This window comes from Mastacembelus armatus, chromosome 13, assembly GCF_900324485.2.
Source record: "Mastacembelus armatus chromosome 13, fMasArm1.2, whole genome shotgun sequence".
Lineage (NCBI taxonomy): Eukaryota > Metazoa > Chordata > Actinopteri > Synbranchiformes > Mastacembelidae > Mastacembelus > Mastacembelus armatus.
Genome location: NC_046645.1, coordinates 8,712,011 through 8,733,152, shown reverse-complemented (window position 1 = coordinate 8,733,152; position 21,142 = coordinate 8,712,011). Strand labels below are relative to the sequence as shown.

The window sequence follows — 21,142 nt, the reverse complement described above, 5'->3', positions numbered from 1 at the left end:
CTCTTACCACAGGGATGGGAGGCTCTCATCTTTTCTGAACAGTTGCGACACCTTGTGGTCAATAGCAGAAATCTCTCTCTCTCTCTCTCTCTTTCTTTCGCTCTCTTACACACACACACACACACACATATCCGTTTTTAACCCATGGTGGGGCCCCATGACTGGGACAGTCCTCGTGCATGTTAAGTTGGTGACTCTAAATTGACCATAGGAGTGAGTGTGAGTGTGTGTGGTTGGCCCTGTGATGGACTGGTGACCTGGCCTTTCAGGCAAAAGAGAGCTGGGATAGGCTCCAGAAGATCCCTGGGACCCTTGTTAAGGAATAAGTATAATAACTAGTATAATAAGTATAATAAGTTTATAAGTATAATAAGTATAGATAATGGATGGATTTTTATTTGCTGTTGCTTCACTTCTATATTTGTTTGGATTGTATGCATATTTTAAATAAAACTGTTTTATAAAAGAATGAAAAAAAATTAGTTGGACAAGCCTCTCATCTGTCACAAACCAGGCTGCCCAGTCATGACACAAATAGCCAATTAACCAATATTTTATATGTAATGAAATAGAAGAGTAACCCCTAAATAACCTAAGGATTAAAGATGAGGTGTGTAGTCAGTGAAATCAGCAGTGTAAGTAAATGCATGAGGGAAGTGGTGTATGTGTATGGTGTAATGTTGAATGGTGCCAAAAGAATCAAATGTACCGATTTGTGCTTTGATACTGTCACTCTAAAGAAAAGCGAATGTTAGAAAAGTTTGTGATTTGAAAAGAAAAAAAGGTTCCAAAGGTTTTGTTTACTTGTGTGAATAATTCTGTGTGAGCAGTGCCATATGTTTAGAATAAGGACTTGTTTTTGAAGTGTTTGTAGGTATTGATCTTGTACCTCTTGATCTCTTAAGGCAAGATTGTGCAGTATTGCTTGTATTAATCTGTCCTCTCTGCCCCATCAGGCCTGATCTAGTACAAGGTGCAGCTCTGTGCAAGGCCTCCACTTTCTTCTTACCTGAAAGATAAATCAGGTCCCAGATCAGTGCTCAGCCTCAGAGACGCTCGATGCGTTCTAGCCTCCGTTCCCCTCAGCTACACTGTTGGGTACTTTGACAAGTTCATGCCAGAAGAGGGAGCTGTTGTTCCATGTAGTCATGTCGCTTCTCATCGGTAAAAAGGCATTCATTAACTTTTCGATGGTTTTTAAAGCTCGCATCACTTTGGAAGTATGCACAGTGCTGTTAATAAAATAAGCAAAAGCCAATACATGTCTCACTTCTCTACGTTCAGACTCAAAGATGTTTAGTTTGTAGATGCCATTACTCTGTGAACGATCAAACGTACACATTTACAAACTGCAGTTATAGTCTCAGTGAAGAGCACAATTACTTCATTGTGGCTACAGCTGAACTGTCTCCTTCAGTTTTGTGATTAGTCAAAACCTGTTATTAGTAATTAGTAATTCACCTGTTACTGAAATGTGTTCAGTGATTTATTCTAGTCCTGTCAGGTGCAAAATAACATCACAATTTTTTTAAGCTGTTATCATTTTTTATAACTTATCGATGTATGCTAAGTGGAGTTTAAATTGCATAAGTTGAAATGAACTTTTTTACTTTTGAACACAGGTGAATTGTCAGAACAGAGTGGAAAGTTAGAGGACAAGCCATAACATTAATGATGGTTGAATTCAGATGAAGTGCTCCAGTTCCAGGACACTGATGCTGTACGTCCTCCCTCCCTGACATGGTTTCATGAAACTGAAGCATGTTACTATTTGTACCTGTGCTATTCCTACTTTGACCATTCAATGTTTCAGAGACGAGAAACTGCACAGGACTAGATGACGCTGGAAGCAGTGTGAAGGTACAGATGCTGTGTTATGGCAATGCTGCAACAAAGTCTGTGTAATAGTAGCCTTCTGTAAAATGCATGAACAGTACAGGGGGACGGACCTACAGTTTCAGTACTTTTATTTGTGATCTCAGAAGTATTTTGGTTGTAGGAACATATTGGGAAATGATCTAGAAATCCTCATAAAATACCTGTAAATCTACCAGGAAAAAAAAAAGGAGCCAAGTTATTTTATTAGGTAGAGCTCATTTGAAGTTCTTTTCAATTAAGTCACTTTATCTGTATAATTTTTCAAAAACTACAAATAATAAATTTGTTGGTAAATGGTTTGAATGCCATCAGTGACAAGGCCAAGGCTTTGAAAAACATTTTACAGATCTCGAACGTCTAAAACAGTGGTAGTTCTTAAAACAGCAGGAAAACTAACAGAGCATAGGAAGAACCTGACAGCTGCAAGTTGCTGACTGTCTTTAGATTTAATTTGCACTTGTGGAATCACAGTCATTCCCCCCTCCTCAGCAGTCATATACTATAACGTCACTAGTGAACATTTAAATGAGAACATTGAAATGAGGAGTGGGTGTTCATTTAAGGCATCGCACCTGAGGGGGATTCTGTCTTGCTGAGATCCAACAGATGATTTCAAGTTTCAGTCAACACATTGGATTGATTCACTCATTAAACAACCTGTCTTCTCTGGAAGGGTGACTTCATGCCATGAACCACATTTTACCTTCATCCTTCCTCTTAAAGAAATAAACGCTAGCTACAGAAATACATTTCGTTTGACACAGAGCCATATTAAACAAAACAATTTCACATTAGAGAAACACAACAGCACAAAGAAGATTTACCACAGAAATCAGTGCACTGGACATTAAATATAACCACAACAGTAGAAAATGTGGATGTTCGGCATGAGTTCGAATGTAATTTCTACGGTATCCGGTGACTCTTTGACCTTATTGTTGGCAATGCTTGAACTCAAACACAAATTTCAAAAGTAAACTACTAAGAAACAGTAAAGCTAAAAGAACTACAAATAATGTTAACCTTTCTAAGTCAAATCCTGAACAAATTATTCACCCGTCTTGTAAAGATATATTTAGTATACCAAACTAGAGAGTGTAAAGACAAGTGTTAGCTGTAGAGAGAAAAAATAAACAATAAATGTGATTAGCTGCAGTGACATGTACCCTAATATTCCACTAATAATTTGAATCGCAGCTCAATCTGAATAAAAATTCACCATGTAACCACCTCACTCAGGCCAGACATCACAGTTGGATTTGGAATGAGAGGGCTGGTGAAAAGTGTTAATTAAAAGGTCAGTGGGAAAATATTAGCCATGTACTATTGTTTCTGTCTAGTTGGAATTCCATATATTTTTTCTATGCATGTTTGCCCCATACGGAGGTGAGACTAGGTGACGTGCCGAGACACATGGTGGCAGCAAACAAAACTGATCTGTGGCTGCTACAAGGTTTTTGTTGGAGCCTTTAAAAGATTTAAGGATTGTTGAATAACGATTTCCTGTTGATCTAATCGGGCCAGTCTGTTCCAGTCGAGGTGGCAACATAAGCACATTTATTCAGACTGAGCTGCTGTTCTGATAATTAGTGGAATATTATTAGCCATGTATATGTAGTTTATGATGTGTGACTAAATGACCAACAAGCTTGTTTTCAGAGCAATATTTGGGGCAAGGCTGGAAGTGGCTGTGGAGGTAAGCACTGTTGCAACCCCAAAACTTTCAGTGTACAGACTTAAGCAAAACAGATAACATAAAAAGAAGATGCCTAAAACCACCTATGGTCTCCTTGCTCTCCAAGGAGAGCGCCAGACCAAAGTAAAAGTGTATCTGGTCTTTTATTTTTGATATTTTTTTTCTATGGCGTTATTTTAAATAAAGAAATATATACATAGATTATAATATGTACACTCGATAAACAGCTGTTTCAGGCTCTGCAGTGATTGTTTTGTCTGAGGTGATGCTCAGTCGAGTATAAAACAGTCCCTAGTCAATCTTGTGCTCTAATCAGCGACAAGGCTCATTGTAGTGAGAACTAAAGATTTGTCATTTGTTTAAATACCGCAAATTTATTAGCAGAGTATTGACAAGGAGTGCTCGAATCACTTCTCATGTAAAGGGCAGTAAGTAAAAGCTGCAGCCAAAAATAATTTGAGTCTCAGTCCTCAGTCAGGGTATTAGCTGACAGAAAACTGAGCTTTTCCATGACATAACTCTATTAGAAGAAAGAGCCCTGGTGGAAGCTTGAAGGCATTGGCGGGTCAGAGCCTGAGAGAGAAGAATGGGCACAGCTATCGGTGTGTCTGCAGTCACCTCCTCACGTCTGCACATCCAGGTACTCACCACCCTTCACTCCAGAGAGAAAACACAGCTATTAAAACCCATGCAGAGATAAAAGAAAGGGTGCGGGTGGAGGCTGAGTAAATCTATTAATGGTGCAATCAGATCATAAGATCAAAAAATTTACCTGCTCACTGGCAGGTTGTTTTTCTCCATTAACCCCAAGGAGAGTAGCTTCCTCTGTATTGTCGCTCTTCATCTCCACCACGATGTTTTCTTTGTTGGACTTCCCTTTAGTGCTGCAAAACAAGACTTCCCTTTAGTGCTGCTCGAGTTAGAAACAGTGCAGTGTGATGTTCTGAGTTATGATTAGAGCTGGGAAATAGTTCAGTAGTATCGGAGCTCATATTTTAATAGAATTGTATTATCTTTTTACTAAATTCTTTGTTTTCTGGTGATTTTGCATTGTCCATAGTATCATCACAGTTTTTCACTGTTGCACTGCATTAATTTTGACAATTGTTTCTATTTGATTAGCACAAAGTACAATATATAGTCCCTCAATTCCATTTAACAAAACAAACTGTACAAAATTAGATAATACTTCACCCAGAAAGTTTATCCAAATGTCACATTATTCTACAAGATTATCATAATTTAAATAATCAACATTATACAAACAGCAAGAGTCAGTATTTATAAAGTGTAAATAAAGCAGAATAACTAAAATACATAAATTTTTACCTTGTGCACTGTAACTTTACACTGATTTGGTAAAGGTACACTATTGTAACATTGTAACATTGTGACAGTACTCTGAATCACACTTCTGCCATATAACCATAATATTGATTTTAACCACTTTTTTTGTAGTGCCTCATGTTTTAAGATACATCGTACATTTATGCATCAAGTTGCTGTCATCACACTTACATGTCTTGCTTTCCGGAGCGGCCACAGAGCTTGCCCTTTTTGTAGAGGAAGTAGAGCACACTCCCCAGGATGGCCAGCAGCAGGATGCATATGATGACGACTGCAATTATGACACCGCTGCCCTCTGGTGGAGAAGAAAACAAGAACAACCATGCAATTAATAACTTCATAATGATTGAGATAACCTCATGAGGTAGGACAGTCACATAGAGGATTGCATCTCCCGTGCTGTGCAGCATTCCACAGTATGTAGGTACAGTTGATAGCACTTTACAATGCATTTAAAAGGAGTTCAGGTGACCTAAACCAGCAGCTTAAATAAAGAGAAGAAGGTGCAGAAGTCCTTTAGGCATGTAGGAGGTGGGATGTGCTTACATACATAACAGCATGACATCATGCACAGGAAGTGGTGACAATAAACAATTCAATGCTGTGATGTTTTGATAAAGGAAAATCTGATGGACGCTGGGAGGCGAGAGAAAGAGGAGAAGTGGCAGGAAGAGGAGGAGGATCTGCAAAGCAACATACAAACCTTTCTTCAGGTTCTTTGGTGGCATAACTGTTTCTGCTTTGACTGAGAAAACACATAAGCACAATTATTAGTAGGTGGTTGTTGTATTGAATAACTGATATCAGTAGGCCTGCTACATACACACACAAGCAGTGTAGTCTGTAGTCAGACAGTAGTCAGTAGCACAGCAATCAGCCCCAAGCAGCCTGGTTAATCTCATTTAGCTGGCACTTGGTGAGAATGGTTTTCCTGTGAGGGGCTGAAAATTTCCTGGCATGACAGGCATCAGTCGTAATAGGAGCAGGAGACTGAGTGCATTTAAAGCATCAGGTGCTTTCTGGTGTCACACTGACACATGCGTGTTTGTAGTTGGATGCTGTGTATGTATCTGCATGCCACGACACAAACAGTAAACATTACACTCCTCCTTTCAGAAAGGAACCATGTCAGAATGATTTACTCATGTCTGATTCAACTGATCATTTTTTCACGCCACAAAGTTTTCATTTTCACAAAGCAAGTGTGATTATTTACTGTAACTTGACAAGCAAAAAGTATTTGAGGGCTGTGCCAACAAGGTAGTCAGTAACACCCCTTGCAGCAGCAACAAGTCTCAGATATATTAAAACTTTAAATAGAAACCAGTTCATATTCAGAGTGATCACTCACCACCACTGCTGTAATGGCCTTTCTGGCTGCATTCATTGCTCCAGCCTTCAGAGGTTTTTAGTTTCCTTTCTCTCTCTCAATTTTTAAGTCTGACTCACAGAAAAGTGGCACAGCCAGACCATGAGTGAAAGGCAAAATGTAAACTACCTGAAACTGAACATGAAGGTAATAACCTTCTCTGAAGTAGTATTACTAGATACAACACCTCTCCTAATGAGGTTTTGATTAACAGTGATTCTCTAAACTTTTTAAGATATGATCAAATAAACTTCAATAATCCTCAATGGGACATTATCTGACTCTGGACTTAATTTACAATGCAGGCAGTGCAGAGTGACTCTTGTCTTACCTGAGGAAACGGTAGTTGTAGTTGTATTGGTGTTGCTAGTTGTAATAATGGTGGTGGATGGCGTGGTGTGTATAGCTGAAAACAGGTAAAGGTACAAAAGGGAGGACACACCCTGTTAACACACTGGGAGGAGGGGGGAACATTTGACAGCCACACAGCTTCACAGCATCTTGTCCAAAACAACGACAACACTGATTAAAATGTCCAGACTCAGACCGTACAGACATGGCAGAGCTCAAAGCCTTCACACGGAGTAAAAACTTACAAAGAAGTGACAAAGACAAGAAGAGGAAGAACAGAACGGGTGTGGGCGAGGAGGACAAGGATAGAGATGAACACAAACACCAAGAGTAGAGACAGGAAACACAAGCAGCAGGGACTCACTGGCTTTTATGTTGAAGGTCACCGAGTCAGTGCCGTACTTGTTGGAGGCTCTGCAGAGCGCAGTGATGTCAGAGATGACCTTCACACTGAGCACACTCTCAACACCCTCCTCGGTCTCTTTCTGGGATGCCATCTTGAAAACCTGCCAAAAAACATCAGTCCATCCAACAGTTGGCTAGACATTTCACTCCAAAGCATTATACCAATCTCATGCTGCAGCTAAAACAAAGTCAGCAAATCACCAAAGACAGTAAGACTAATCATCTTAAATGTTAGTTTAAAAAAAAAAAAAAAAAAAAACCAACAGTATTTCTGTTGCAGCTGATGCTAATCCAACAATGTGACGTTTCCCCCCTGCTGTACCTCTCCATCAGGGCTGTTCCAGGTAACGCTGGGAGGAGGGAAACCTCTGACATGGCAGCTCAGCTCGACCATCGTATCAAAAGCCGCTGTGATCTCTGTGTCCTGCTCCATGATCTTTGGGGGGCCTGCAGAGAGACAAGCAAGCAGTTCTGCCATGACCACAACTAGTCTAACTCCTAACAGTTCCTGTTGCAAACACAAATACAGTAAACTTTTCTTTCATTAACATTACATGACACAATATATTATGGTACTTTGTAGAAGACTTTAAACTGACTGACCAGAAAAACAGTTGTAATATTCAGTTTACAGTGTCCAGGATCTGACTCACCCGCGACGCGAACATCAAGTGTGCCACTGGTTTCCATTCCTTCAATCTCAGGAACAGTCACCACACACGTGTACGTCCCTGTGTTGTCGAACGTCACGTCCTTCAGGGTCACAGTGTGACCCGTAAAAACCTCCTCTCCATTCTATGCGTGCCGAGGCAGGGAAGAAAAAGCAGATTTAACAGACACACCACAAGACATTCTTAACTTAAAAGGTAAAGCTGGGCTTTGACTAGAACCGATGCATCAACTATCTTTATATACAATCTGCAGACTAGTCTGTGCCCCCTGACATGTGCCACTGTCTAAATAAACAAGACTAGTTTCTGACTCAAGAGACGATGGAACAAAATCAGCTTAATATTGTCCAGAGAAAGAAGAAACAGGAAATCAGAAAATGAGAAATGGGTATAACCATGTATCCTGGGTAATGTGTCATAGTGGAAGTCATCTATTGGTGGAAAAAGTACTTAAAACTTTAACATAAGTAAAACCAGAAATACCACAAGTAAAAATACTTTGTGGAGTAAAAATCCTCCGTAATAAATTTAGTACAAATACAAAAGTATTAGTAACAGGATATACTGGAGTAAATTTACTGATTACATATGTAAACAACCATAGTGCTGTCACCAGTTATGAAAGGCCAAAAGCAATGAATGGTCAGGGTCTAAAGTGACTTAATGACCATGTTAAAGGACTAAAACAGTGCAGTCAGATCACAGTCACACATCTGCTCCTATGTCTGTTTTATACAGGCTGCACACAAACGTGACGTGTTTCCTAAATGTGAGTTCATTCATTTAGGTGCATATTATTTTGTTGCTGTTTGTGTAATTGTATATTCTGTGTGTATGTGACCTTGAACCATGCTGTGTTTGTCTGGAGAGAAGACAAAGCATTGCAGGTGGCTGTCACTGCCTCTCCTTGGGCCACCACAACCGTATCCTCAGGTTTCACCACAGCAGGATCAAGATCTACACATACAGCAGGAAGAGAGAATCAAGAGAAAAGAATTCAAGCTGGGAACCTACAGTACATACATAACCCTCATAAAGTGGGTTTGTTTACATGCTCACAAATCCATGCAGGTTCCTTACAGTTGACAATCACTGTGGTCTCTCCATTGATCTCCCCCCATGTGTCTGTGTCCAGAGAGGAACACTTGTAAACTCCACTGTGCTGACGGGACACGTTTTCCAGCACAACAATATTGCCATCCCCAAGGACGTCACCCTACAAAAAATAAATAAATAAAAATCAAAAACTCAAGAATGAGTTTAAAATGCCAGAATAATTATTAATAAAGTGGGCCTGGGCTGGGCCTCTGTCTGAATCATGAGTGCAAAAGTGTTGATTTTCTTACATTGTTGTGTGAGAGTGTCAGGAGTGATGGAGTATTCCCGTTCCCACGACAGTGAAACACAATAGAGTCCCCTTCCTTGATTTTGCCCTTTGGTGAGTCCACCCACACATCTACAGCTGTTGAGGGGTCTGAAAAAGAGACAGCAATTCAAGGTACAGCCACAAACCTTAAGTTCTGTAGAAAAAATTTGCACCAGGTTTATGTCATTGCCACAATTATAGCTACAATGAACTAAACTACATCTGCCTCTCGTTGGACTGGCTCTTTCAACAAACATAATCTGCAGACTGGGGGGGGGGGGGGGGGGGTGAGTGCATCATGCCATCCTCATGAAACTTTGCTTAAAGGTGAAATGAGGCAACTGTCAGAGGTCACATAAGGCCTAAGCTAACAACAGTGTTTGAGTGAGGACTGGCATTTGTTTCAGTTTGCAGAAACAAATCAATAGAGGTCACCTCACAGCAAGAAGGGTCCCCAGTAACCCAAGGTCTTTCTGTGTGGAGTTTACATGTTCTCCCCATGTCTGTGTGGGTTTTCTCCAGGTACTCCAGATTTTTTCCACAGTCCAAAGACATGTAGGTTGGAGTTAGGTTAATTGGTGACTTCACTGTAGATGTGAATGTGAGTGTTTGTCTTTCTCTATGTGCGTCAGCCCTGTGATAAACTGGTGATCTGTCCAGGGTGTGCCCCACTTCTCAGCAAATGTCAGCTGAGTTTGACTGCAACCCTCTCGCGACCCTGGATAACAGTGTTACATAATGCATGGATGGAAATAGACAGTGACTTATCGTCATCATACAAGTTCCAGTAGCAGTTAATGTTTTTTACCTGTCAAAATATGTTGATTTTAAAGTTGTTTCTATAAGCTCACTTAGAAAAACCTGTACATTTTTTAGCTCTGCACAAGAAGGCAATGGACCTGATGTTTTATTCCTAAATCCCTCCTATGGTTTTCTTAGAGGTCATGATGATGACTGTGATCAGTTCTGCCTTTTCTTTATCTACACACTTATTTTTATTTTAACATGGTCTAGTGTATTATACTGACACCAATATTAAATATACAGTGTAAAGTATTCAGAGTGATATTTCATCACATGAAACTCACAGTATACAGTGATATTAATTCGGTTGGTCTCTGTCATCCTGGTTGCTCCAGGAACAAAGTAGCTGACCTCGCAGTAGAACTTCGCATTTTTGTCCTCCTTCGTTACCTTCATGCTCAGCTCACTTCTAACTGAGAACAGACCACTGGATTCAACAGTGGAACTGGACTTCACACTCACCCCTGGAAGGCACAAGAAAGGCAGAGGATAGATTGAGAGAAGGAAATCAAGGAAAGTACAGGAAACCACATTAAGCCCAAACTAAAACAGCTAAGAAATGCATCACAGGCGTTTGTCAATCTGTCTCACCATCCCCATCATCATGTAGTGGTGTGGTATTTCTATACCAAGTGATGTTCGGCTTGGGGAAGCCATTTTTGACCTCGCAGACGCCAATCTGTGAGAGAGGGGAGAGAATGAGAGACATTAAATGAGAGTCATTCCATAATTTTTATACTTTCTGTTCAATTCACAGTTTGCTTACCTTGGGTGGGGTTTTTTCATTAACTGAGATCCCTGTTTCCATACCCTCAATGGTGGGACGCTCAGGTTTTTCTGTCAGTCAAATTAAGTTTAAGAATACAGACAAAAACAATACAAGTTTAATTCTTCACTGAAGTGAGCACACTGACTATGACTTACTGCATGATACTCATCCTTTCTGAAACCAATTATTGTTGCTCTAAATTCAGTGATGTTAGCTTTATAAAGGGCCTTTTCACTCCCTTGCTACTCAAACCATTCAAAGAACAACACAGGCCATCTCAGCCTTAATCTTACCAAACACCTTCAGCTTAGTACGTCCCTCCCCAGTTCCCTCTGTTAGACTTCTGACGAGACAGATAAATTCCATTTCATCTCTTATTTGCACGTCGTTGATAGTCAACACTGTCTCTCCCCTGGCTCCGTTATCAGTCACATTGATCCGGTCTTTATATGGAAAGCTTGACTCTATATACTTTGTCGTGGCATCTTGGTAGTAGATGGGCTGTTTCTCCCTCAAACGTGTCACCTACAGGTCAGAGTATAAGCAAAAATGCATCACATGCATAGAAACATCCTTTCTATGAGTGTCTGTCTGCATCAGGGTTGATGAAACTCACATAGAGCCACTGTATGGTTATGCCACCAATGCCGTCACCCGATTTAAACAGGCAGGTGATCTGAGCTTTATCTCCCCTGAACACCTCCACTCTGTCCTCCATGTTCACCTCCACGTTGGCCCACACTGAAAGAAAGGAAATGGTTGTTGTTGTTGAATATGTATGTCAATGGCATCTGTCAATTGTCAGTTTCCACCCAAATGTCCAAAATCCAACGGTATGACTAAATTAGGAGTGCTAATCAAACCACAAACCAACAGTAACAATGTGGAAAACGATGAAAATGATGCGCTTCAACAAGGTGCTTCATGCACATCATAACCTTTTCACTAAGCCTGCTGCTCTTTGTTGCATTTTGCTTTTGCTCATTCACCGACCTTTCTGCCTTAGCCCAGTGTAAAACCATTTTTTTTTTTTTTTTAAATTTCACCGTCTCTACTCTGATGATTTTTATGTATAAATTGAAAATGTACATAAAACTAAGGACAGAAATAATTAATAAATTAACAACTCCAGCTTACAAGCCAAGGACAGACATGTTTTACAAGCAACATTGAAAGGTATGAACCACACAGCTTGACCTATATTTGCAGGAACGTTTTTAAGCTGTGTTCTATGTGAGTATTTAAGCCTGAAATTGACATTTGCACAAGTCACAATTTTCTCTTGAAGGGTGACTGGTACCTTGTTGAACAAGCGTAGGTGGCACAAAGAGTCAACGTGGTTCAGTAACACGCTAAGCCACAGAACACCTTATGCAAACAGGTTAAAATGAAACAACTGAAGTGGTTACATCCAGAAAAGTTCTCTGCATCCATAAACAACAGCATTCTGACTGGAAAGTCTGAAAGTTGTTGTGACAGACATGACGTTAATGTAAAGATGGATGGTTCTGTGTAAACCATGACAGTGAGCCAGGGTGAACAATATCAAGGCTAAGAGAGACACATGTTTAACAGAACCTCGAGGTTAAGATTATCAACCTTACAAATACTTGAATTATTCTGATGAAACAAACCACGTGTGACACCACATCCACACCCTGTTGACACAAACTCAGAGGAGGCACAGCAAGAAAGTCATGGTGGGCCAAAGGGAAGAGAGAGATGCTATGACAGGAATGAGAAGCCCACCCATGTCCACATTAATGTGCTGCATTCCACCATGTCACCCTCTCACAGGAAGAAAGGCTCAATTTACAGGCAGCATAGTAGACCCACTGTTCCTCCATGATCAGCCTCTGAGGAACGAGTGGTTTTCCCCCTTCCAGGATCTCTCGCTGTGACTCATACTAAGGGTCTACAGGAGGGACCCCCACTTATCACTGAAACTGGACCCCTCAAGCTATATAAAGATGCATCGATATTACTCAAAAATGTTGGGTTGTGAGGAAAGAGATTTGGCGAGACTACAATACAAGTCTCTGAATGACTGTTAAACCATTCTCTTTAAAGGTTTTCTGACTAAAACACAAAACAAACAAACAGAAAAAGTTCAGCAGCAGGAAGGATCTCTGGTCTTTGTTGTTTGTATAGACTTTTTAACAAAATCATTAGCAGATTAAAACAAAACCGTCTTTTCTGAACGTTGCTGACATGGGATTGAAATGATTGTCAGTCCTTCAGTCACGCTCTTGAGAGGTTGCTATGTCTTTAGTTGGCCACCAGATGTCACTGTTCTTAGTTAGACCGAAGCCTTGAAGCTTTTTCGACACAATTACAATGAAAGAGCTTCATGAGGCTTCACCTGCTCATCACTACCTAACAGATATTGATATTTATGTCAGATCAGACTGTAGGGTCGTAGTTTTAGCCGCTCTCTCCAGGGGGCGTGTACGTTCAACAAGCTCGCTGCTGATTGGTTCAGTGCTCGTCTGTGTTGTTGTCCAAATATGGTACTTCCGGCTCCACAAACGCAACATGGCGACATCAATAATGGCCGAAAATGGCGAATGAGTTGGCTTCATTCTGTATAGATCCCCCTTTACACACCGTCAATGGTCTCTGGGCTAGGAAGGCTAATAGGACTGTCCACTCTGGAATAATGGTGACTAATTCCCAGTACTCTTCCAGTACATCCATACAGCCCAAAAGGAAAAACAACAATACCAGCAAGAGTAACCGACTCTGACCAAAACGAGAAAACGGAACTGTCCCGGTCCATGTAACTTTTGGTCATTGGATTTTCCGTTCAACAGCAGATATTAAAAAATAAAAAAACGATTTCCTTTCTCTATGTAGCATAACAAAATACAGAAATGTAGAGAAAAAAACAAAAAAAGGGCCATTTTTCATCTCCAGGGACCGGATGTTCTACCATGGTTCCTGCGTCTGTGACGCCATTGTAGTTTCTGCAGACATTTCTGGTTTTTGTTGACGGTAAGGTGCGAAAAAGTCGCAACTTTCAGTTAAAGACAAGTCATATGAGGTAGACTCCACAACGCAGATAGTCCTGCTACTGGGTCCTCATTGGCTAACATTAGCCTTAGCTCACCTGTTAAGTTAATGGAAGTGCTTTTCATTATTCTACATATTTTATTTTAGTATGATTACATTTGCCGTTGTCAATGATGAAATAAATAGACCTGCACTCTGAGAGAGAAGGGCTCTAATGGTATATGATACTATGAGGTCTTTAAGGTATGAAGGAGCTTGATCATGAAGGGACTTGTATGTGAGGAGAAGGATTTTAAAGGGAGCCAATAAAGAGAAGTTTACATTAGAGAAATATGATCTCTCTTACTACTTCCTGTCAGGACTCTGGCCACAGTATTCTGGATTAACTGGAGATACTGGGACATCCTGATAATAATGAGTAACAGTAATCTAGCCTTGAAGTAACAAATGCATGAACTAGTTCTTCTGCATCATTATGAGACAGGATGTTCCTAATTTTGGCAATATTGCACAAGGGAAAGAAGGCAGTTCTAGAGATTTGTTTTATGTGTGAATTAAAGTACATATCTTGGTCAAAAATAACAATAACAACTGATTGATTTTAAGTAAGTCTGCTTTAGCGTATTACAACTTGTTACTGAGCTTCACATTATCTGTGTATGGAAACACCAGCACTGACATACGCCTGTTTTGCCCTATCTACCTTGTCCAGAAGAAACATTTTGCCGACGTGATAATGCCTCGAGCACCGTTACCATAGCTGTTCCTCAGGAACAACAATATTCCAGCTGACATTGCGACCATCAAGGTGTGTAGTCTCCTATGCTATCCTCATTATATTCACAGGACTTCTCAGTATTGTTATAATCACTCCAGACTGGGGAAACTCCCCACTATTTGGTTGTAGTGGTCTTCATCAGATCAGCAGCTCCAACAAATCACTCTGCTTCAGGAAGAGTTACACAAGCTCCAAAGACTCAATATCATTCGCCCATCACGAGTAACAGCAAAAGGCTTGAAGATATCACTGGAGCTGAGAAATATTGCTGTTCAGTCTACCAACAGGCAGGGTGTCCATGGCAGAACACCAAGGAGGAAGCTGCTGCTCTCCAGCCTCAGGGCATGGACCACTAACCATCAGCATATTGTGTAAAATGAGTTTAGCAAAATATCCTACAGGATCATGTCAGAGTGGCTGTCCACCAGCTGAAGCATAGGAGAAGTTGGGTGCTGCAGCAGAACATTGAAAATGTACCTTTTGTAGTGGCCCAGTCAGACCCAGGACCTGTGGAATGATCTGAAGTGGACCGTTCACACCAGACATCCTACAAATGTGTCTGAGCTGAAGCAGTTCTGTAAAGAGGAATGGCCCAAAATTCCTCCTGAATGTCGTGCAGGTCAAACCCAGAGCTACTGAAAGCTTTTCTAAAGCCATTGATGCCAAAGAAGGTTCAAGCAGCTATGAACTCCAAAGGTTCAGTTCCTTTTTCCCCCCAGCACTGTGAATGTTCAGTAAAGAAATTTGAATTGTTTGTGTTATCAGCTTAAGTGCATTGTGTTTATTTGTTGAGTCTTGGATAAAGATCCAGTCACATTTTATGGAAAATTAGAGCAGAAAACCAGTTAATTTCTAATTTCATGCTACTGTACACTCCTCTCCCCAACCTGCCTCTCCCCCTGCTGTCTGTTGCTGTTTACCACTGGATAATGGAGCTGGACGGATGCTTTCCTGCTAAAGAAATCAAATTAGTCTCTCCTATATAGACATTTCCTGGCCATTAGCGATGCAAGGACGCTGACTCACTCCCAGCATCCCATCACCCACATGAGCATTTACCCATAGTAAGAAGTGCATTTCAGAAGACATGAACCCTTGGAAATTTAAATTATACTTTGCAGTTTGGACTGAATGCTTCAGCAACTCTTTCCTTATGCTGCCTGACAACTGGAGGTTGCTCATGGGAATCTCCATCATTTCTCATTAGTAATTTGACCAGTATTCATCCCCACAGTGCAGAGAAGCTGGCTCACCAAGGTCTCAGATCGATTCATTTTAGGACCAGAGTGCAGATATTAGAGTGCATGTGCATTTGGATCATCATTTTAAAAAAGTTGCACATCCCCTCTGACAGTGGCAAGTTAGGACAGCTGGACCTTGTAGTGGTGTGAGCTCCCCTCAGCAAACAATATTCTTTTCCCTGGTGAGTGTTTGACCCTGAGTTCACATGCTTAGTGACTTGTTTCATTTGCCCAACAATCAAATAATATTTGCAATGACTCATTTCAGTTTTAAGGAACAAATAGCAGATAATATTTTCACTGGCTGTGATGGTGCAACAGAGAAGATGTATGTTAATAGAGGCCTAGAGCCAGCAGGGGATTAGCTAGTGGTAGTAGTAGGAAACACCTACTGATCCTGGAGTCTGGTAAACTCAGTGAGACTACAGGAACTTTTTGTATCCAGCCAAGTGATTGTCCAACAAATCACCCATTAAACGTTTGGGCAAAGCCAGGTTGGCTGCCTCTCTCTACTTTTCTCTTGTCTTTATGCTAAGTTGGGCCAATTGTGATTACATCTAACTCTCTGGGAGAAAACATATACATGTATTTACCAAAATGCTGAAATCTCCCTTTAAGCATGACTTTGGACTTTGAATATTTCAAAGAGTAAAATTATTATAAGACTTCATTAAAGTCGTGGAAGTAGATAAATAATTTACGGTGTGATATTAGAAGATATTAGATGAAAACGTTTATCACATATAATGTAATAAATGTTTTCCTCTAAGGGGTGAAGCACAGAGCTACTTCAGAAATCAAATGAAAGAAAATGATGGTGCAACATAAGGAGAATGCATTAAATTAATAAAAGGATTCCCACACAGAGAGGAAAGCCCTTATGAAGAACATATTATATTCCCACAGACAGACATGAAACACACTAGAGAAACAAAGCAGTTATAAAAGGATATTTTGCTTTGATTTATGAGGCTAATTGAATCAGGTCCCCCCCCCCCCACACACACACACGCACATGCACTTTTCAATTTGCATCTCAGAGATGATAAACGAGCTTCAAAGAGCTCCAGTCTCTGGTCGCTCCACTCGAAGCTGCAGGGGGGTCTTTTAACAGATATAAACATCTCGGTCCAGTTGTTCCCTCGTAAAACACCATGCCACAAAGAGGGCAGATTGTACTCAAAGGCACGACAAAATTAGGTGCACTTAAAGATAAGGTAAAATAAGCCTCACGACACATACTGTTATAAAGGACAACAGAGGCAGATGTGACAAGGGAAGCTCAAAGGAGAAGTGGGTATCCTGACGAAAGGCTTTGATTTCACTGTAGACAAAACAATCAGTTGGTCTGTTTTTAGAGAGCGGTGATAAAGCTCCCTGACAAGCTCTGCACTCCTGTGGCTGTTTAACCACACCTTTAAAACCTCTACCTCAACAACAAATACAGAAAACCTGGTACAGTACAGACAGAGAAAAGTATCACATGACGACAAGACAAGAACGAGGGCACCTATACCACTGTAACTCAGAATAATGCTGTTTTAGACATCTACGAGTGTATACAGATGTCTCACCCATCTCTCTGACAGGTATAGTAGACCAATTAGATGCGGTATGTGTTTGTTCAAAGGCTGGAATATGTTTGATTTTCTAACCATGATGGTTTCATTGACAGGCCACAATCCATCCTCCCTCTGTCTGCTCTGGCAACCAGCCCACACTACAGATGGTCACCGGTGAAGGTGGACGGGGCTCCTGTTTTCAACTGGCATTTAAACCAGATAACCATCCTCTGCTCTTTCTGATATGAATCTAACTGGTGTTTTGTCTCTAAATGCTCAAATATACTCAAATCACTGGAACTAGGAACAAACATGTAATCTAAATAAATTTTCTTTGAATTTTTATTGGAATAGTTTTTCATTTAACTAAATTTGTGCTTAAATAACTATCTGCAGCAGTAATAATTTGTGTCCTCTTACATGGGATGAATAGAAACATATTAGTCCATTTGAATATTAACACTGCATAGATGAGCTGTCACTTTTACCAGTTTCTCCTATGTAAAATATTAACTTTAAATGAAACAATAAAAGTTCATCAAACATTCTGAATTACAAAAACAACAACAGAAACAAATTTGCAAAATTGTTCACATTTTACACATTGTACCTTTAAAGGTAATTAGAAGGATTCATCTTCCACAGGAGCACAATCATGCTCAGCAAATTTCATTGACGTTTGCCCATTAGATCAAAACAACAACTTGTGTGCAAATGTGTTTTTCTTGTGTAAAAGTGGAAAATGTGGTCTATTGGGTATGTTAGCGGAAAAGTCAGTTCACCAAAATTCATTGTAAATATCCGTACCAAAGTTTAGGTTACGGTGGCCACTGCCTGTCAAAGTATCCATTTTTTAATGGAAGGACAGGCCAATATTGGGTTTCTTAGGCCCTCTTACTGAAGAGAAACATCGTTTCAAATTGGGGCGAAAAAGAAATCAGATGAAAGCAGCAACAGTGACTGACAGGATGATGAGTGGGGTCAAGGGTAACAGAGAGACACACGTATAACCTGAGATCTTGTTGCTTGTCTGTCTGGGAACTGTGTGCAACAGGAGTTTGTACACCAACACACACACACACACACACACACACACACACACACACACACACACACACACACACACACACACACACACACACACACACACACACACAGACACTCACTGAGGTTTGAGGTCTCAAAGCTGCATCAAACTAATGACCTGAACTGGAGACTCAGCTCCAGCACTAAACACATTATTATGTGATTTGTAAATGTACTAGTGCATAACAACTGCAGCCTCACGGCACAACATCTCTACTCTGCTCTTTCATTCATTACTTATCAAACACTTATTTTTAGAGCCTTCCTGCTCTCTGTAAAGTGAACTATGCAGTCCTAATTCCCTAATTCCATTAATCAGAAAGAGAGAGCAAGCAGTTTTGTTTGCATTACAAAGTCCTTATAATCTGTTTCTTCTATCACAGAGTTAGATTTTAAGGTACTGTGTTAATATTTACATACCAAGGCTTTTCCCGCTTACAATCAAATTCATGTATAATTTACTTCGGGCATGAGCTCCAGAGAAGAGACTGAGACTTCACTGAACCGAGACACAAAGGGATGAGTATGAATATTACACCAAAAAAGATGACAGTTGTCAAAACAGCAGAGCTTCAGCTTTGTGTGTATATAAAATATATGTGTGTATGTATATGTGTACGTAGCAAAAAAACAGATGTCATGTAAGGGCATAATTAAAATAATGAGGGCTGTATCACATCTAATTATAATTAGATCATAAAATCATTTGCTGGCAGTTTTGTACTGTGCATGTACAGTATGTATAAATATGTCCACCCATACACACTGGTAAAATGACAGTGACAGCTCAGGGACAAGTTTCCAGCCCTGTCAAATCTAAGAATAACAATGGCCCATCAAGCTTGTTTGCTTACATGATACAGTAGAATTTCAGTGCACTGACCAAACTGGCACCAGAAATAGCAGCCCCACTTCAGAAAAGTCTGAGACAGAAGGAGGGAGCATGAGACAACAGTGCCTCAGTCAGGCAGACTGAACAAAGTGTAGAAATAAAACGTGCAAACAGACAAAAGACGAGTGAGAGAGGATGGAAGGAAGAAAAGACAGAGGTAGGGCGGTAAGAGAACCCAAAATAAAGACAGACATGTAAAGAAAGAGTGACTGGTCATATGAGAGATTCTGTGGCCTCTGACATTTATTATGCCCCTCAGTGACACGAACAGAACAGGAGGAAATGTTATCTAGCTGCAGATAAGAAATCTCACTCAATGTACTGACCAGAGAAACACAATATGTGAAAATGAATGTTCTCCTGACATACTGCAGCAGGATGTGGAGTTTATATAGGTCAACCACCTTCTGCTTCAGGGTTCCTTCAGTCTATTAAAAATCTGATTCCTGACAAACATTTTCATAAATGCATTAAAAACATGTTCATAACTGACGTTAGCACTCCCACCTCACAACTGCTGAATTCTCATTTAATCCTCATCAAGCTGTTTGGAGTTTTTTCATACAAATGCCTCCTTACAGGTTTCATCAAACAAAAAATCATGCATCTTTTAATCTATCAATTATTAATCTATGTATTGATCTTGAACTTTCTAACAAAACAGCCCGACATGGCGACATCTTTTATTCTTGTATGAAATCACAAAGAATGAAGACTTACAGGTACAAACAACAGACAGCTCTGAATGTAAGATATGGTGATTGTTTGCTTGCGGGACACAGTTCATGCATTGTGTAAGATAGACAATGCATGAACATCAAACATGCAAGTGTAACAATTCCTGCCGTTCTCGACCCAGGCACCAGATGCCCCTGTCACCTGGCCTCCTCCGCCCACTCACACACCTGTTCTCGCTTCTCTCATCCATACAGTCAGCATTTATACAGGCCAATCCCACCTTCATGTTCTAATGTTAACTGAATGAAAACAATAGAGAACAATAGTCATGTTCATGTAAATACCCATTTAGGTAATTTTAGTCTTTTCTTCTTTGTTTATGATTATACAGATTCAACTTCTGGAGGCTGATGCTGAATAAATATGTATTACTGCCAATCAGTGTGGATGATTTTTGATGGTATCCTAACATCTCAGGCAGCTGCCTCTGATGGTGTGCTTCTATATATGAAACTCTTCTGGAAGAGTCTTCACAGATGTATTTGAGAGATGGGCAGATGCAGCCAAACTCTTATCCCCTTTCATAGATCCATTGCCAGAACAGTAACCCCACTCAGTCTGGGTCAGTTCAGCTTGGCTTAATGATGTAAAAGAATTTTATGAGGAACAACTGAAAACATACAACACTATAGGCCTTGTCACAAGTTCATCAATCACATTATTCCTGTGACGCACCCCAAGGCATTTTAACACAGACACACAACACCAGACTCAAGGATTTAATTGGGCACTCCAAAACGAAAAGGGGCCCTCACAGACTCATGAATCATCCCCACAGCTCCTGGCACATTTCTCCATAAACTCAACAAGCTGTAGTTTATAATGCCATGAATAAGCCACTCATATAAAAGAATGACAGATTTTTCTACAGCAGACTAAGAAGTATTCATGATATGTGGACTAAACACTTTGTCATACCATTTTATTTATTCAGTTAATAATCCTCTAAGTTCTTTTTCTGCAGGGGTTTCATGCATTTATGGATCCACAGTTCATTGTGTTACTTATTAAGGATCGTTCATAAACCTCCCTGACATGAGGCTCTTTGACGACAGTGTGTTTTGCTCTTTCTTTATCAATATAAAAACATTTTTTCATCTTGTTTGTTTGCATTAGCCACCATCAGTCAGCAAGACTTTAATGTACTAATAAGGATTGTGGATTATAAGGATAATAA

General features: G+C 40.2%; 1 protein-coding gene across 5 annotated transcripts in view; it reads right to left on the bottom strand.

Annotated features, from left to right (window-relative positions):
• Window positions 1-2,062: 2,062 nt before the first annotated feature.
• LOC113122841 (cell surface glycoprotein MUC18-like) overlaps window positions 2,063-21,142 on the bottom strand; it is a 32,072-nt gene continuing 12,992 nt past the window's right edge. The window contains exons 2-17 of one of the 5 annotated variants that reach the window (XM_033325524.1): window positions 11,273-11,397; window positions 10,950-11,181; window positions 10,654-10,724; window positions 10,479-10,566; window positions 10,172-10,351; window positions 9,064-9,191; window positions 8,798-8,933; window positions 8,559-8,674; window positions 7,700-7,841; window positions 7,369-7,493; window positions 7,006-7,147; window positions 6,622-6,696; window positions 5,625-5,666; window positions 5,093-5,216; window positions 4,347-4,458; window positions 2,063-4,226 (exon numbers count right to left, since the gene is read on the bottom strand). In XM_033325524.1, coding sequence (XP_033181415.1) covers window positions 4,197-4,226; window positions 4,347-4,458; window positions 5,093-5,216; window positions 5,625-5,666; window positions 6,622-6,696; window positions 7,006-7,147; window positions 7,369-7,493; window positions 7,700-7,841; window positions 8,559-8,674; window positions 8,798-8,933; window positions 9,064-9,191; window positions 10,172-10,351; window positions 10,479-10,566; window positions 10,654-10,724; window positions 10,950-11,181; window positions 11,273-11,397 — 1,868 coding nt within the window. In that variant the 3' untranslated portion in view covers window positions 2,063-4,196. Of the gene's footprint in view, window positions 4,232-4,346; window positions 4,459-5,092; window positions 5,217-5,624; window positions 5,667-6,621; window positions 6,697-7,005; window positions 7,148-7,368; window positions 7,494-7,699; window positions 7,842-8,558; window positions 8,675-8,797; window positions 8,934-9,063; window positions 9,192-10,171; window positions 10,352-10,478; window positions 10,567-10,653; window positions 10,725-10,949; window positions 11,182-11,272; window positions 11,398-21,142 lie in introns of all 5 variants that reach the window. The other 4 variants (XM_026294467.2, XM_026294484.2, XM_026294476.2 and 1 more) reach the window with 4 other exon arrangements.